This window comes from Rattus norvegicus, chromosome 18 (genome assembly GCF_021556685.1).
Source record: "Rattus norvegicus strain SHRSP/BbbUtx chromosome 18, alternate assembly SHRSP_T2T, whole genome shotgun sequence".
NCBI classification, from domain to species: Eukaryota; Metazoa; Chordata; class Mammalia; order Rodentia; family Muridae; genus Rattus; species Rattus norvegicus.
This window is the reverse complement of record NC_141551.1, coordinates 818,863-838,275: the sequence shown is the minus strand read 5'-3', so window position 1 is coordinate 838,275 and position 19,413 is coordinate 818,863. Positions and strand designations below refer to the sequence as shown.

The following is a 19,413-nucleotide window of genomic DNA, read 5'->3' as shown; positions in this document are numbered from 1 at the left end:
TAAAGCTGGTGAGGGGCTGGAGAGATGGCTTAGTGGTTAAGAGCACCAAGTACTGTTCCTTTATAGGCCATTTAAGAACTCAAACTGGATTGCCTGGACACCTTACTTAGCAAGGGAGGACAATGATACCAGGCAGATTATAGGCCTTACATAGGAACAGTTAGTCAAAAAATCTCATTCTTTATATATTCAAACAATTATGCTGGAGACATAATTTGGTATAAAAGTCAATTTATAAATACAAGTGCTCAGTGTCCTCAATTTAATCCTCAAGGACTTATCTTAATAAATAATATCTTAACAATATCTTAATAAATAAAAAGGGGGAGTTATCCCTGTATGCTAAATAAAACTTTTTATTTCAACTTTAAAATTTGGATGCCAAGGAACTCTGAGTGTTTATGGCACCCTACAACTAGGCATACTTCTGCCTAGATGAAATAGAAAGATCCACATGTTGGCTTGATCCTGTCCAGATATTTTTATGGGGTGAAGGGAATCTTTGTGCTTTTTCTACAGGATGCTATAGGAATGTGCCAGCTGCCCGAGTGGCTGGTGAGCCATGCTGATCCTGGGAGCATGAAGATTCAGCTCTTGTGGTTCAGGTCCCTGGAGTCATTGCTGTGCCCTTGGAGGAAGATGGAAGATTCCCCCCTCATCTTTTGTCATCACAGAGATTTTGGCGTTGCTGCAGTCATTGTGTCCCGTCCCACCGCGGCCTGCGCTCCGACCCTCTGTGCACTGCTGCTTTCTGGAGAAGACTGGACTCCAGCTGTTACCCCTGCCCCCCTCATTCCCCTGGTGACTCTTGCTGCCTTGACTGGTGTTGTCATTTTGCAGTCTGTAGCTTCACAGGAATGCTATCTGTGTGAAGCTGCTGTGGACTGGGGAATTCTGCCCTGGTTCTGCAGATCTCAGACATGGTTCCATTGCCTGCTGCTTGTTCCAGAGAAGAATGACCGATCCTGAACCGTCCTGGGAAAGACCTTGGCACTTTCGCTGCTATTGTAGCAGCCATTACTGCTGCAGCCATTGTGTCTGCAGTGTCTGGAGTTACCCTCCCCCAATCTATTGTTAGGCAAGCACAGTGGGTGAACTTTCTGGAGTAGTTGCTAACAATTGGGAATTCTAAATTTTATTACAGGAGAGGCTTGACTAGGCCCTTGGTTGTATGGCCATAGCAGCTGAGGAGAACCAGATGAGGTGCCCACTACTTACTGGGAGAGGCTCAATTTTCACAATCTCTTATATTAATGCCATCTGGCCCCTACTCTTTCGCCCCTGGGCTCAAGTAAGAGGAATGAGAAGATGATCCAATGTAGCTATCCTCAGGGACGGGCAACTTCCTCTGACCCTTGACCAATCTAAGACAGGAACCTTGGGGGCGACAAGGTGATCCTATGACGGATAAGGCTGGGGTTTGAGAGGTCGATCCTAAGACAGAGGTGGCTACACCCCGTTTAAATGTACGGGCCTGTCAAATGCTCCTCTGCCCAGTTTCTCCCCCAATAAACACACACGTATGGCCCAGAACAGTGTGTTACAGCATAAGTTCATTCCTAGCCATTGGGGTGCAGTCCTAACTGCAAGAGTGGCTCGCCATGGCCGAGCTGGGCACTCTGTGAGGCATGTCTGATCTCTCTCAGACCACTACTTCCACCTAATGGTCTTTTAAAAAATAAAAGAATAACGGGGGAAATGTAGTGAGCCATATTGGATTTGGGCCTAGCTGCTTTTTGAACTGCCTGGCTCAAAGTGACTAGGTAACTCTGGGCTGTTTGGCCACAGATATTCACCCCTAAGATGACTGCCATAAGTCTTAAGATTGTTAGACAAAGCCTCTCCCATGAATTTACGGCACAGGAAGATAACATTCAAGGGATGCCTCAGCTCAAGCAGATACCAGTTATCTCCTCAGTCAACACCCAGTGTCTCCACCACCTGACCTCATCGCCTGACTTCTTTGCCTCCAGCTATCACTGCCTATACCCTCATCTCCCACTCCTTCATGTTTCACAAAGGTCACTCCCCCTACCTGAAAGCCTTAAAAGCTGTAACGTTCATCCCAATAAACGAGACCTTGACAACAGAATCTTGCTTGGTCTCCTTCTTCTCTCACCCCCCATTTAGGCCCAAGGGTAGCGCCCCTTCGGGACCCTGAATAACTGGGTCTCCGCTGGCGGGGACAGAAATGCAAATCAAAACAACCCTGAGATTTCACCTCACACCAGTGAGAATAGATAAGATCAAAAACTCAGTTGACAGCAAATGCTGTTGAGGATGTGGAGAAAGAGGAACACTCCTCCATTGTTGGTGAGATGGCAGACTGGTACAAGTATTTTGGAAATCAGTCTGGAGGTTCCTCAGAAAATTGGACATTGAACTACCTGAGGACCCAGCTATACCTCTCTTGGGGATATACCCAAAAGATGTCCAAACATATAACAAAGACACATGCTCCACTATGTTCATAGCAGCCTTATTTATAATAGCCAGAAGCTGGAAAGAACTCAGATGCCCTTCAACAGAGGAATGGATACAGAAAATGTGGAACATCTACACAATGGAATATTACTCAGCTATCAAAAACAATGACTTTATGAAATTCATATGCAAATGGATGGAACTGGAAAATATCCTGAGTGAGCTAACCCAATCACAGAAAAACACACATAGTATGCATTCATTGATAAGTGGCTATTAGCCCAAGTGCTTGAATTACCCTAGATGCACAGAACACATGAAACTCAAGAAGGATGATCAAAATGCGAATGCTTCACTCCTTCTTTAAAAGGGGAACAAGAATATCCTTGGGAAGGAATATGGAGTCAAAATTTAGAACGGAGGCAGAAGGAACACCCATTCAGAGCCTGCCCCACATGTGGCCCATACATATACAGCCTCCCAATTAGATAAGATGGATGAAGCAAAGAAGTGCAGGCCGACAGGAACCGGATGTAGATCTCTCCTGAGAGACACAGCCAGAATACAGCAAATACAGAGGCGAATGCCAGCAGCAAACCACTGAACTGTGAACGGGACCCCCATTGAAGGAATATTAGAAAGGACTGAAAGAGCTTGAAGGGGCTTGAGATCCCATATGAACAACAATGACAACCAACCAGTGCTTCCAGGACTAAGCCACTACCCAAAGTCTATACATGGACTGACCGTGGGCTCCAACCTCATACGTAACAATGAATAGCCTAGTAAGAGCACCAGTGGAAGGGGAAGCTCTTAGCCCTGCCAAGACTGAACTCCCAGTGAATGTGATTGTTGTGGGGATGGTGGTAATGCGGGGAGGATGGGGAGGGGAATACCCATACAGAAGTGGAGGGGGAGGGGTTAGGGGGATGTTGCCCCAGAAACTGGGAAGGGGAATAACAAGTGAAATGTAAATAAGAAATACTCAAGTTAATAAAGATAAAAATATGAAAATTATGTATAAATGGAAAAAAAAAGGGAACAAGAATACCCTTGGGAATGGATAGGGAGGCAAAGTTTAGAACAGAGACTGAAGGAACACCCATTCAGAGCCTGCCCCATATGTGGCCCATACATATACAGCCACCAAACTAGATAAGATGGATGAAGGAAAGACGTGCAGGCTGACAGGAATTGGATGTAGATCTCTCCTGAGAGACACAGCCAGAATATGTCAAATATATTGGCGAATGCCAGCAGCCCACCACGGAACTGAGAACGGGATCCCCTTTGAAGGATTCAGAGAATGGACTGAAAGAGCTTGAAGGGGGCTTCATACCCCACATGAACAACAATGCCAACCAACCAGAGCTTCCAGGGACTAAGCCACTACCCAAAGACTATACATGGACTGACCCTGAGCTCCAACTTATAGGTAGCAATGAATAGCCTAGCAAGGGTACCAGTGGAAGGGGAAGCCCTTGGTCCTGCCTAGACTGAACCCCCCTAGTGAACGTGATTGTTGGGCGGAGGGCGGTAATGGGCAGAGGATGGGGAAAGGAACACCCATATAGAAGTGGGGTTGGAGGGGTTAGGGGGATCTTGACCTAGAAACCAGGAAAGGGAATAACAATTGAAATGTAAATAAGAAATACCCAATTTAATAAAGAAGTGGAAAATACAGAAAAATAAGTCGTCTTCTCCTCCTCCTCTTCTTATTCTTCTTCTTCTGTTAATCTATAGAAGATTATGAATTCAGATGAGAAAGAAACATGAGATCTTCAGCATCTTTGATAAAACTCAGGACAAGCTAAGAGAGGTCTTAGGGTTTTAGTGCTGTGAACAGACACAATGACCAAGGAAAATCTTATAAAGGACAACATTTACGTGAGGCTGGCGTACAAGTTCAGAGATTTAGTCCAGTATCATCAAGTAGGGTACATGGCAGCATCCAGGCAGGCATCGTACAGGAGGAGCTGAGAGTTCAACATCTTTATCTGAAGGTTGCTAGCAGAATACCGGTTTCCAGGCAGCTAGGATAAGTGTCTTAAAGCCCACACCACAGTGACACACTTGCTCCAACCAGGCTACACCTTTTAATAGTGCTACTCCCTGGGCTGAGCATATACAAACCATCACAACAGAGCCCATGGTCTCAACTGTTAGGAGACTGAAGCAGAAAGATGACAAATTCAATGTCCAAAAGTTTTGAGGCTGCAGGATGGAATGAAGCAAAGTTGGCCTGGACTTTTCCAGATTACAGAATATGAATATTATGTATTATTTTCTTCTAATATTTCAAAGTTATCCATACAACATCTACCAATGCACATCACTGAACCAGGTACCAAGGAAAATCCCAGACAAGTAATAACATATAGCAATACTATAGGATTCCTCACAACTCATATGCTGAAAGCAAACATCATGCTCTGACCCTATGCTTTTAAGAAGTGGAACAGATTGTATTGGAAGCCTCACCTTTCTATATAGTTAAACTGTTCATTTCCTAGAGTAATTTTTTGGTAAATCACATAAAATACATCAATTTTATAATGTGATATCTAACAGATGACTAGAGTGTAAAGTAATATACTTCATATTCGCTTTAAATGTTTAGGGCTAGAGACAAGAATCTCAGAATAGAAAAGTATTCTAAAAGACTTTCAGGACTTTAAGAAATCTTTGAAGTCATGATGAACAGTCACCCTGCAAAAGATTTCCTTATAAAGCCCTTTTCCATTTCTTTTTTTCAGAATAGACTTTCAGAATAGTTTGCAAAGCAAATAGAATTAAGAAAAATAGGGGGCATCCTAACTGGGGCAGACAAGGTAGTCCTCTGCTACATATGTGCCAGGGGCCGGGGACCAGCCCATGTATGCTCTTTGGTAGTGAGCTTAGTCTCTGGAATCTCTGAGGGGTCCAGGTTAGTTGATACTATCGTACTTTGTATGGAGTTACCATCCCCTTCAGGTTTCAAACATTCCCACAACTTTTCCATAGGAGTTCCCAACTTTGGTACTATGTTTGGCTGGTCATATCTGCATCTGTCTCAGTCAGCTGGTACTAGAGCTTCCAAGAGGACAGCCATCCTAAGCTCTTGTCTGCAAGCACATCATGGCACCAATAATAGTGTCAGGGTTTGGTGCCTGCTCAAGCGATGGTTTCCAAGTTGGGCCAGTCACCGGATGGCATTTCTTTCAATCTGCTCCATTTTTGTCCCTGCATTTCTTTTAGACAGAAATAATTCTGGGTCAAAAAACGTGAGGGTGTATGGGTAGCTTCATCCCTCCACTGGGGGTCCTGTCTACTAGAGGTGATCTCTTTAGGTCTCTTCTTTCCACTGTTGGGAATTTCAGCTAAAGTCACCCCCTTTGAGTTCTGGGAGCCTCTCACATCCCTGGTCTCTGGGACTTTCTAGAGCCCCATGCCTCCAACTCCCATTAACTGCAGCTGCATATTATCATTCATTCTCCTGGACCTTGGAGCTTCTCTCCTGTCTCCCTTCATACATGACCCTGCCCCCCTTCCCCTCCCCAACCCCTCTCCCACTGAAGTCCCTCCTTCCCTCTTCCTCCAGTGATTATTTTCTCCCCACTTCTAAGTGGGATTGAAGCATTCTTCCTTGGGCTGCCCTCCTTGTTAAATTAAACTTTATACAGCCTCTGAGCTGTATCATGGTTATTCTGTAATTTTTGGCTAATACCTACTTATTAGTGAGTATATATCATGCATGTCCCTTTGGGTCTGCTTTACCTCACTCAGTGTGATATTTTCAAGTTTGATCCATTTGCCTGCAAAATTCATAATGTTCTTATTTTTAATAGCTGAATACTAGTCTATTATTTAATTGAACCACAATTTCTGTTTACATTTTTCTTCTGAGAACATCTAGATGATGTCCAGTATCTGGGTATTACTAAGAAGGCTGCTATGTACATAATGGAGCATGCATCTTTGTGGTATGGTAGATCATTTTTGGGTATATGTCTAGGAGCAGTATAGTTTCAAGTAGAACCATTTCCAATTTTCTGAGGCAATGTTAGATTGACTTCCAGAGTGATTGTACCCATTTGTAATCTTACCAGCAATGGATGAACGTTCCTCTTTCTCCACATCCTAACCAACATGTGCTGTCACCTGAGTTTTTGATCTTAGCCATTCTGAGTGGTGTAAGGTGGAATCTCAGGGTTGTTTTGATTTGCATTTCACTGATGACTAAAGCTGTCAAACATTTCTTTAGAGGAGTCTCAGCCATTTGAGATTCCCGTTGAAAATTCTCTATTTAGATCTGTACCCCATTTTTAAATTTGGTTATTTGGTATTTTGGAGTCTTCCTTCTTAAATTCTTTATATATCTTGGATATTAGCCCTCTATCTGATGAAGATTAGGGAAGAAATATTTTTCAAATCTGTAGGTTGCTGTTTGGTCCTACTGACAATGCTCTTTGTTTTAAAGAGACTTTTCAGCTTCATAAGGCCCCATTTTTCAATTCATTACTGCAATCTGTTACATTTGATGTGACCAAAGGCTTGGTACTGGTGATCTCTGGCCAGAGTATACTTAAACCAGTGGGATGCATCTTTTGGTAAGAGAAGTGAAGAGAAAATTATGATAAAAAGCTGTAACAAATAGGATAAACTATATTTCTACAAATGCAAACATTCAGAGGATCTTAGAAGGAAAATTCCAAATCAAGGAAGGCAACTACACCCAAGAAAACACAAGAAATTAATCATCTTAAAACAAACCCAAAGGAAGAGAATCACTCAAACATAATACAACCTCTAACAGCAAAAATAACAGAAAACAACAATCTGGCCTTTAATATCTCAACATCAATGGATAAATTCCCCAATAAAAAGACACTGAATACAAGAAACATACCTCAGCAACAAAGACAGAATACCCCAGAGTAAAGCGTGCACGCGCGCGCGCGCGCACACACACACACACACACACACACACACACGAAAAACCAAGAATAACTACAACAAAAAAACTTTCCAAGCAAAAAAGTCCAGAGAAACAAGATGAAGTTGACATTCTAATACCCAATATATTAGACTTTCAACCAAAATTAATCAAAAGAGATGGGAAAGGACATTTCATACTCATCAATGGAAAATCTACCAGGATGAAGTTCCAGTTCTGAATATCTTTGCCACAAATAAAAGTAACCCCAAATTTATAAATGAAATTCTCCTAAAGCTCAATAAACACACTAAACTTTTCACACAACAACAGTGGGAGACTTAAATACTACACTCTCCCCTTATGGATATGTCATTGAAACAGAAACTAAACAGAGATAGGAATAGAGCATTAATTAGTAGGATCCCACCACATAAGGAATTTTCACCAGCATTTTGGCAATAATGACTCTGACAAAAGGAAAAATTTGAAAAACAGTAAAGTTATCTCTTTATCCTTATTTTGCAGATAAGTTGTCAATATACATACAAACATTATACACACACATATCTACATATATATGTATATATAATCTGTGTGTATGCATATATACTGTTGAAAATAGTTAAACTATAAAATGTGCACAGGATTCTTATTTGGAGACAATATTAAAAGTCAAAAATAGAACTCCTGTGGTATGATAAACCAGAGTGGCTATGCCTCACCTACACTTCCCAGGGTGGCCCTCATGTTGCTACTCTGATGCTCAAAGGTATCCAGTGATTTGAAGAATATTGATGCAGCAGTTAATCTAAAGCTGAGCCATGTGACTAAACAGTAGGAAATTTTAGAAGAAACTAGAAAAAAAGCTGGTCCAAGTTTAGGCTTTTATAGGAAACTACATATATGTGCATTGCCATCATGGACCGGTTCCAACAGGTTAAGCTGGTCTGCAGCAAGAAGCTGTAGCTGGCTGGGATCACAGCTCTGCTTCTGGTTTCCAAATGTAATGTATTCTCTGAGTATTGAAGACTTTGTTTATATCACAGACGGAGAAACAGAGACTCTGATTTTGAAAAAGTTGAATTTGGAGATGGGGCTGGCCTTTGCCCACCTACTTAAGATGAGCTTCAAATGCCGGGGAGGTTGATGTTGAACAACACACTTTAGCTAAGTATCTGATGGAGCTGATACTCATCAACTATGACATCACTTTTCTCAGGCTGCAGCTGCTGCTTCCTGCCTGTCTCGGAGAGTGCTGAGCCAAGGAAAATCGAATTTAAAGCAGCAGTATTACACAGGATACATGGAGAATGAAACACTGGAAGTCATGCAGCCCATGGCCAAGAACATTGTGAAAGTCAATGAAAACCTCACCAAGTTCATCACTGTCAAGTATGCCAGCAGCAGACTCCTGAAGATCAGGATCCCTCACTTGAACTCCAAAACCATCAAAGATCTGGCTTCCCCTTGAATTGGCAGGCTCTAGGTAGCAGGGCTTCTATCCTGCACTTCTTAGATTTTGTACGTACTTTATCTAGTTTACATCACAAAACCTCTTCTCAGACCAATTTTCTAACTCTGTATTTGAGACAAAATAGTTATTGACTTTTTAAGGTAAAAAAAGTGAAAAAATAATTAAATCTACTTGAAAAGTCATTTGTTCTGAATTTACATACAATCCATGACAAGAGCCTCGTAGGAAAATCCAGACTGTTAATTGCCTTTTGTGTGAGTACCTAGCTTGCGTGAGTGGAAGTCAGAGGACAACATCAGGCATCCTCTTCTACTGCCTCTGCATCTTTGCTTGTGACATGGTCTTGAACTAATCTTGGAGCTTGTTTTTCACTTAGATTGACTGGCCAGCAAGTCCCAGCAAGTACTAGTAGTCTTCCAGCACTGTCCCCACTTTCAGCAATGATGTTACAGGTATGTTTTGGCTACATGTAGCTTTACATATGGGTACTGGAGATATGGCCTCATTTCTGATGCTTTTCCATTGAGCCACTTTCCCATTTTTATAGGTACATTAGACACAATTATTTTAAAAATACGTAAAAATGAAGACTGTTCACATATTAGAAAGACATTTCAATTCAATGTTTAAATTAAAAGCAGGAAAAGTTATTAACTGACTTTACTAATAGTGAAACTACAGATTAAGCACATGCAAGGTTAAGTAAACCTTATTAAATAATTTCACTAAAACATTTATTTTCAAGAATAAAGTGAGGAACACATTGTATTATTCAGATGCACCTATGAATGTGCCACTGACAAACCCTCCTCTGGACTGTGCAGTTTCTAAAGCATTCTACACAGACTATTTTATACCAGGCTCTTCATGTCAGTTGTGTTAACAGTATTCTGCTGTATCAGACTTTGACATTGTATGCTACAAAGGACAATTCTATCTACATTTATAAGGTTTTGACTGTGTGTTTTGATATATTGGTCAATGTAGACTACAGGTTTCTTCTAATCAAGGTTCTTGATGTGGTGTGTTCTTTTATGTGTGTGATGTGCTTGACTGTGTGAATGAGTGTTCATGTGTGGGTACATATTTGTACTTGCACATAGAGGTTGATAACAAGAGCCTAGTAGGAAAATCCAGACTATTGCCCTTTGCATGTTGGGTGTCTTCCTTAACATTCTCCACTTTATTTTTTGAGAACTCTCTTATTGAGCCTGAACTGACTCAAGTAGCCTAGCTAACCAGCAACCCTCAGGAATTCTTTTGTCTTTAACTGCCTAGCACTGAGATTATAAGCATGTGCCATCATGTTTGGCTTTTACATGTGTGCTGAGGATTTAAACCCAGGATCTCATGCTTCTGTGGCAGGGACTATACAAACTGAGCCATCTTTTCATTCCCATAGTGGTTTCTCAGAACTGAACTGAGACAAGTATAGATAATTCCATATGTTTTACATTGATACAAGTTAAATTCATTATGCCCTCATGTTTGCTAAAAAGATCTAGAGCTTTCCTTTAGTCTATATTTAGAGATAAGTTTCTACTGTGTCTCTATTTCTTTACGAGAACCAGAACATGGTAAAGCTTACTTACAACCATATTTTTTTAGTTAATGAAATTAAAACTTATTCAAAAAGGAGAAGGTCTTCTGACGTAGTTTACACACAGTGCACCCTTTCATGGTATCTAAGAGAACCCTGAGTACTGTAGGATTTTCCACATTGTTTACATACATATGGTTTCTCTCCAGTGTGAATTCTTTCATGGCATCGTAGGGAACTATGATCAGTGAAGGCTTTAGCACAGAATTTACATACATATGGTTTCTCTCCCCTGTGGATTCTTTCATGGCGTTGAAGAGAACTGTGATAAGTGAAGGCTGTCCCACACAGCTTACACACATAGGGTTTCTCTGCAGTGTGAATATTTTCATGGCAACGAAGAGAACTGTGATACATAAAGGCTTTCCCACACTGTTTACATACATAGGGTTTCTCCCCGGTGTGAGTCCTTTCATGGCAATGGAGGGAACTATGAAATGTGAAGGCTTTCCCACATACTTTGCATAGACAAGGTTTTAATCCACTATGGATTCGCTCATGTTTTTTCAGTGCGCTGCTCAACACAAAGGCTTTCCCACATTGCTTACAGCCATAGGCCTTCTCTCCCCTGTGAATCTGTTCATGGTATCGAAGAGCATTGTGATGCATGAAGGCTTTCCCACACTGCTTACATGCATAGGGCTTTTCTCCACTATGGATTCTTTCATGACATTTCAAAGAGCCTTGACGACTGAATGCTTTCCCGCACAGCTTACATACATAAGGTTTCTCTCCATTATGAATCCTTTCATGACACTGAAGAGAACTGCAATCAATGAAGGCTTTCTTGCATACCTTGCATTCATAGGGTTTCACTCCAGTATGAATTCGCTCATGTCTTCGCAAGGCACTAGAACAAGTGAATGTCTTCCCACATTGCTTGTATATATAGGGTTTCCCTAAACTATGAATTGTCTCATGGCACTGAAGGGAACTGTGCTCACTGAGGGCTATCCCACATTGATTACATATGTATTTTATTCCATTGTGAGTTTGTTCATGACTTTCAACCTTCCTCAAAGAAGGAAAGACTTTCAGAAATTGCTTGCATTCATAGGGTTTCTCTCCACTATGGGTCCTTTCATGGCGGCGAAGGCCACTAGAATAAGTGAAGGTTTTGCCACATTGCTTACATATATAAAGCTGTTCTCCAGTGTGAGCTCTTTTATGTGTCAAGAAAGAACTGGAAGAGTGAAAGACTTTACCACATACTTTACATATATATGGCCCATCTCCATTATGTGTTATTATGTGCTGTTGAATACCAGCAAGAGTCAAAGAGTCTTTCCCACTCTGCTTTAACACATAGGGCTTTTCTGTAGCATGCATTCTTTCATGCCCTTGAACAAAATTGTGTCTGCTAAAACCATCTTCAGTTTGTTTATATTTATAAGTTTTCTCTTCAGTGTGAGTCTTCACATGTTTCAGAAAACTTTGGGGAGAACTAAAGAATTTCCCACACTCCTTACATGTGCCTGGTTTCTCTGCATATTCTTGACTCTCACATAGTTTGTATTCAGTCTGAATTGAAATGGGAAAAATTTTCCATAAATTTTCAGAGTCATCTTCAAGGATACAGTCTTCTTGCTTTTTTGCTAGAATGTAGATTAGAAAAATCACTTTGAGTTATTACAATAGAAAAATATTAGATGCTAAGGTTTCTGGTATAACATGATCATGGCTGGTTTATTCATAAAAATTTCTGTTATTATATAAATCAAGGAGCTTCATTCATCAGCAAAAATACTGTTTTCTCATGGACTACCCTTACCTATGGCAGCCAGGTTCCTGCAGGTTTCCTGCATCACATCTCTGTACAGTCTTTTTTGGGAAGAATTTAGCAAAGCCCACTCCTCTGCGGTGAAGTTCACAGCTACATCCTTAAAGGATATAGAGTCCTAAAAAATAACACAGTATTTTCAGGAGGAAGAGTGAGACTCACCAATGGAAAGCTAGACTCAATGCATATGATGTTTACAGAATGCTGCGTTGTTTAAATGTTCAATCCAGTTAATGTTCATCAGAGTTCTGGTTAATACTCTTTAACAATGTAATTCTAATGCTAGGCTTCAACTTCATTATAAAGCAAAAGCAGATGCCTGTTATACTGTGGGACAATTCCAGTAAAGTTTGTACTGGTTTTGTTGCACCTGTCAAAAAAAAATCCTACTAGGCTAGGCATAGCAGCCTGCGCCTTTTCCTGTGCCTTTTATCCCAGCATTAGGGAGGCAGAGGCAGGCAAATTTGCTTGAGTTTAAGGCCAGTCTTACATAGTAAGTTCCTGGCCAAATAAGAATGCATAGTGAGGCTCTGTCTTTAAAAACAAAACAAAGCAAAACAAAACAAAACAAAACAAAACAGCCCTTACTAGTCAGTATCCATAACAGAGTTAGCACCAGCTATCTGGAGATTAATCTTAAAAATGCTTGGAAAAGTGCTTGACTATTAATCAAGAGATCCTGAGTTATACATCCCCCCCATATAAAATTGCTGGGCATGATGGCACACACTTATAATCCCAGTACTGGGGAGATGGAGACAGGTGGATTCTTGGTGCATAGTTGTTAGCCAGTCTAGGACAATTAGTAAGCCTCAGGCAAAAAGCCTGATGGACAAGATTCCCAAGGGAAGGCACTCAAGGTATCATTCTGATTTTCACATGTATGCATGCATATGTACAAATGTGTAGTTATACTTGTTCAAACATATGCAAGCATGTTCATGCATAAAACAAACAAACAAACAAAAACCCTTCCCCTGGGGTCTGGAATCTGGAAATTAGATGGATTTCACCAGCATGCTTGTGGAGAGTTGCTCTAGTTTATAATAGCAATACAGTACTTGTTTAACTCACATTGTCTCTCTAAATGTCTGCAAGCTTCTGACATGCTTATCAGAAGGATCCTACTTGATCAGAATGAAAATATGATCTAGAAGATTAGTCTCCAATAACCTGGTCTGATAGATAATATAGAACAAAGACTTCATCTCCCAACTTCTTAGAAAACAGTGCACATCATTCATAGAAAACTTCAGAAAGCTTGTACTTGGTATCTTACAGGCAATCTTAAATATTTTCAAAGACCTATGAAGGATAGTCTACTATGATAATGCAAAAAGATTTTACTTTTCCCTCAAAAATGCTAAGGGAAATATAAGGGGAATGACATTGTTAAAAGGGGATTGGATATATTGAGGTAATGTAATTATTTAATATATCTTTATCCAGTTGACTTCTAACCCAAAAGATCTCTACATATAAATAAAGAGGCTACCCCATAAAGAATGTCTCACATAAATATAAATGAGCTGAACATTTTTCAAACAAAGAGTACTAGGTAAAAAATGTTTAAACAAAATAGCAGTATGTGACTTCATTACCCCACTATCACAAATACCCAGAAAAAGACAGACAGACAGACAGACAGACAGACAGATCAACTGAGATCTTCAGAGTTAAACTGCACCATAGATCAAATGCACCTAACAGACATTTACAGGAACTCTATCAAACAAGTGCAGAACACACACTCTTCTCAGCATCAGATGAAAGTTTCTTCCAAATACATCACCTATTAGGCATTAGCAAATCAAAAAACACACAAAAAAGGCAACTAACAAACCAATCGAACAACCTTTCCAAAAAAACAAACAAACAAAAGACTCTGAAATGCTTTCTGGCATTATACAAGAGCAAAAATAGTCAACTTGAAAAATAATTAATTTGGAAAAATTCTTAAGAAATCCAAGTCCAGGTAGACAGCTTAGTTGGTAACCTGCTTGTCACCTAAATATAAAGAACTAATTTCTGATCCCTAGTACTCACATAAAAAGTTGGCCATTGTGGCACACACCAGTGCTGGGTACTTATAAGACCTGTACTGTGAAACCATTAGAGGAAAGCAAAAATGAAGCCAAACTACTTTGTAGAATGAACATACAATAGTAAAAATAAATGAAAGGAAATCTTTACTTGGAAACATGCTCACATTTTTCCCTTCCCATGAATAGAAATCAAATTATATACTGAAATGGAAAAGATAAAATTCGAGCACTTTTACAAGTCATAGTCAAGTATGTGTAAGGTTTCCTTAAAATGCAGATTCATAAGTACAATGCCACACAGACAAAATCAAGAATTAAAAATCCCATAACTTGCCTTAGATACAAGACAGTTTTTGATAATATTAAACACCATGTCATCATAAAAGCTCAGAGTTTAGTAGGCACACGAGAATCATACATTAACATAGTAAAGGCTTGTTTGACAGAAACATACTAGTAATAACATTCTAAGTGTGGGGGGAAACTGAATACATTTTTGGGGGAGAGAAAAAGTGTAATCAGAATATATTGTGTGAAAAAATGTTTTCAATAAAAAAGGAAAAATAAGAAAGACATTAAACGAGACACTAGAAGAGGAAAGAAAAGACTACCATGATTATGGATTAGGAGAATCAATATCGCTAAAACAATTCAGTCATAATTCAGATTCAATGAAATTTCCATTAAATCATCACATTTTACACGCAACTAGAAATAATTCTTAAAATTGCCATGAAAGCTCAAGAGACCCAGGGGAATCCAAGATATCCTCAGAGCACTGCATGTTTCATTTTACCTGATTTCAAAACACACTGCAGGTCTATAATGAAAATAAACAAAACAGAACAGAATGAAGCAAAACCCGACAGAGTAGAATCATAAATACAGATGTACAGTCCAATGAAAAAGAGAAAATAAAAATAAACTGACAGGTTTGGCCAACTGATTTTTAGCAAAGGTGCCAAAAATACACACCAGAGAAAGAACAGAATAACCAATAAATTACAGTGTTAATCCTGGATTTCTACATGGAGATGTCTGAAACTAGACTCTGACCCTAGAGAAAAATCAACTCACAAATTGTTCACTGTTGCCTGAAAATGATTGGCTGAACAGAAGACAAATCACTCTTAAGCACTATTAAGCTTGTACCTTAATACTGTTGACTTACCATTCCAAGAAAAGCCTTTCTCTTCTAGCTACCGTTTGACATGTTTCACACTTTTCATCCTGGGCCTCCTCCCTATTTGTAATAATTTTTTCATATAAAGTCATACCTCAGCATTAAAAAAGTTGAATCCTTACAAACAGTCCAACTACATCACAGAAGGTCATACTCCTTGCACTCCGAAGTTTCTCACAGGGACTGGTGGATCACCTAGTTCAGTGAGTTTGGCTAAGTGGTGGAGGACCTGGGAACCAAGGGATTTCAAGTGACAATCAACTGCAACAACAACAAAGGCATTTGGATGGAGAACAAATTCCTGGATTTCAGAAGCTGTTTCTAATGGACCAGAGACAGGAAAATCAGGTTCTACCAGGCAAAACAAAAACAAAAAAACAAAAAACAAAAACAAAACAAAAAAACAAAGCTACTATGTACCGCCCCCGCGCTGCCCTCTGCCGCTATCTAGGAGTCCTCCGCGCAGCTGCAGTCTTCGCTGCGGTTCCCAGGACTGAGGGACCCGCCTGCGTACCCCGCGTCCCCGATGCTCACCATGGCTGAGCTCCGGACTTCAAGCATCCTTACACGCGGCTCCAGGGTGGGGCAGTTCTACAGCCTCTTATAATCCAGCGACTCCAAGCTCCCTCAGCAGACAGAGAGAGCAGTGACAAGAGCGTTGCCCAAAAGAAAGATGGCGAGTGAGGAACTTCCGCTCCGTTCCTCTGGCCTCCGGAGATCTGAATTCTGCTACTGGGTTTGTCGGTCATGAGAAAACTGAAGCTGAAGTTAGGGACTCCATTACCTGATAGAACAGAGTCGCAACTGTGGCGGCACCAGAAAGAAAGATGGTGGTGACGCTCTTCCGCATTGCCTGACCCGTTTTGATTTGACCACTCATCTCATGACTATTGGGGGTCGCGCCGGGGGTGGGGTGGGGGTGTCAGTTTCACACTGCAGGGTAGAATAATCCTGCACTCCCTGAGCTGACCATACAGTTTAGGACTATGGCACCAGAAAGAAAAATGGTGAGGAACATCCTACTGGTGCTCTTGACCCATACACAGAGCCCTTTGTGACATGATAAAGAATCCCTACCTAACTAGTTGGAACCAAACAAGCACTCCAGACTTAGGCATTCCCAGTACTGTCTAGTTTAAAACAAACAGACAAACAAATAAATTACAAGTTTTCTTTTCCTAGCCCCAGCTCCTAAAAATGACTGAGACCATTTTTATTATTTTTTATTACCTTATTTATTTGCATTTCAAATGTCCCACTTCTCGGTCTCCCTCCACGAACCCCGTCCCCCACATCATCCCCTCTCCCCTTCACCTCTAAGAGTGTGATTCCCCACCTACCCATCTGTGTCTCAGCCCCCTAGCATTCCTCTTCTCTGGGTCATCAAGCTACCACAGGACCAAGTCCATCTCTTCCCAGACAAGGCAGTCTTCTGTTACTTTTTTTGGGGGGGGGGGCGGATGGGGGTGGCGTTGGACCAGTCCTTTGGTTGGTGGCTTAGTCCCTGGAAGCTCTGAGGGCTCTGATTATGTTTTTCCTATGGGGTTACAATCCCCTTTCAGCTCCTTCAGTCCTCCCCCTCACTCTTCCTTGGGGTCCCTGGGATCAGTCCAAAGATTGGCGTAAATAATTGCAACTGTCTCAGTCAGCTGCTAGTATGTAGGGCAGCCATGCTAGGGTCTTGTCTGCAAGCACATCTTGGCATCAGCAATAACGTCTGGGTTTGGTGTCTGGATCCCAAGTTTGGATGGTCTCTGGATGGCCTTTCCTTCAGTCTCTGCTCCATTTCCCCCCTGCATTTCCTTTACACAGGAACAATTCTGGGTTAAAACTTTTGAGATGGGTGGGTGGCCCCATCTCACCTATGGAGGTTTCTTAGGGCTTGTATTTCTGCACAAAGCAACATGACAAGATGCAAGTTGCTGTTCATCATCAAAGAAAGTCAAGACAGGAACTCACACAGGATAGGAACTTAGAGGCAACAGCTGATGCAAAGGCCATGGAAGAGTGCTGCTTACTGGCTTGCTTCTCCTGACTTGCTCAGTTTGCTTTCTAATAGAATCAAGGACTATTAGATCAGGGATGGCACCACCCACAATCAGCTGGGCCCTCCCCTCTTGATTACTAATTGAGAAAATGCCTTACAGCTGGATCTCATAGGGGTACTTCCTCAAGGGAGACTCCTTTCTCTGTGATAACTCCAGCTTGTCAAAAACCACAAAACCAGTCAGTATAGAAGTTAAGAGTATCTGATACTAAAGTCAGACATATATACAACAGTAAAACCATAGACCAATTTCCCAGATTAACACAGATGATAATCTTTAACAAAACCCAAATTCAACAGTATATTAAATAGACCATGAATGACCAAATTACTTTGATATTTAATTCTATAATGGAAGGATCTTTCAGCATACAGAATTCAATAAGTGTTAAAAAGTTAAACAGAATCAAGAGAAAAAAGGATGAAATCATTAAGTACAGAAAATTCTTTGAATAATTCAACATCTAATCATGATAAAAGTCCAGAAGAAATGTGACACATGCAGAAGCAGATGGACCTCTGTGAGTTACAGGCCAGACAGGGCTACAGAGTGAGACTAGATCACAAAAACCAAGAGTCTTGAGGAAACAATGACTTCAAAGATCGGATATTGACATAAAAAAGCTTACATATGAAAAACCTACAGAATCTACCCGGAGAGAGCAGGTCTCCCAGGAGTGCTGAAACACCTAAGGTCATAAGTGAGACTGTCTCTACTGCCACAATACCGGGCCCAAGTGGGACCCACCCGAGGCCCACAGGACCAAGGAACTGCAGAGTAGCCTGGGACATGATCCTTCTGGTTTCCATCCGTGCCATAAACTATCCATACCCCAATCCTGCCTGTAGGGAGCTGGTCTCTAAGGAGTGTTGACTCACAAAAGACCATGGACACACAAAAGACTACAGGCTCACAGCCTCATAGTAGGGACAAGCACAAGTCAGAGACAGCAAGAGCAGCTAACACTAGAGATAAACAGATGGCAAGAGGCAAGCACCAGAACATAAGCAACAGAAATCAAGGCTGTATGGAATCAAAAATATTCAGTTCACCCACCACAGCAAGCCCTGCATACCCCAACAAACCTGAAAAGCAAGATTCTGATTTAAAATCACATCTCATGATGATGATGGAAGACTTTAAGAAGGACATAAATAACTCCCTTAAAGAAATACAGGACAACACAGGTAGAGAGGTAGAGGTATTTAAAGAGGAAACATATAAGTTCCTTAAAGAGATACAGTAAAACACAACTAAGCAGGTGAAGGAATTGAACAAAACCATCCAGGATCTAAAAATAGAAATAGAAACAATAAAGAAATCACAAAGGGAGAAAATGCTGGAGATAGAATACCTCAGAAAGAGACCAGGAATCATAGATGCAAGCTCACCAACAGAATACTAGAGACAGAAGAGAGAAGATACCATAGAAAACATTGACACAGCAGTCAAAGAAAATGCAAACACAAAAAGCTCCTAACCCAAAACATCCAGAAAATCCAGGACACAATGAGAAGACCAAACCTAAGAATAATAAGTCTAGAAGAGAGCTAAGATTCCCAACTCAAAGGGACTGTAATCATCTTCAACAAAATTATAGAAGAAAACTTCCCTAACATAAAGAAAAAGATGACTATAAACATACAAGAAACTTACAGAACACCATATAGATTGGACCAGAAAAGAAATTCCTCCTGTCACATAATAATCAAAGTAAAACAATAAACGCACAGAACAAAGAACATTAAAAGCTGTAGGAGAAAAAGGCCAAGTAACACACAATGCAGACCTATCAGAATTATACCAGACTTCTCAATAGAAACTATAAAAGCCAGAAGATCCTGGGCAGATGTCATACAGACCCCAAGAGAACACAAATGCCAGCGGAGGCTACTATATTGAGCAAAAACTTTCAATTATTATGGATAGTGAAACCAAGAT

At 40.7% G+C, this 19,413-nt stretch overlaps 1 protein-coding gene and 1 pseudogene across 1 annotated transcript; one reads left to right on the top strand and one right to left on the bottom strand.

Moving 5' to 3' along the window:
- Positions 1 to 579: 579 nt before the first annotated feature.
- Ccnb2-ps1 (cyclin B2, pseudogene 1) lies at positions 580 to 8,828 on the top strand (annotated as a pseudogene).
- Zfp136 (zinc finger protein 136) lies at positions 7,826 to 16,096 on the bottom strand. The gene is given in 3 exon segments (NM_001408853.1): positions 7,826 to 12,011; positions 12,188 to 12,314; positions 15,959 to 16,096. Coding segments are annotated over 3 exon segments (1,692 nt in total). The 5' UTR covers positions 15,986 to 16,096; the 3' UTR covers positions 7,826 to 10,473.
- Positions 16,097 to 19,413: the final 3,317 nt, after the last annotated feature.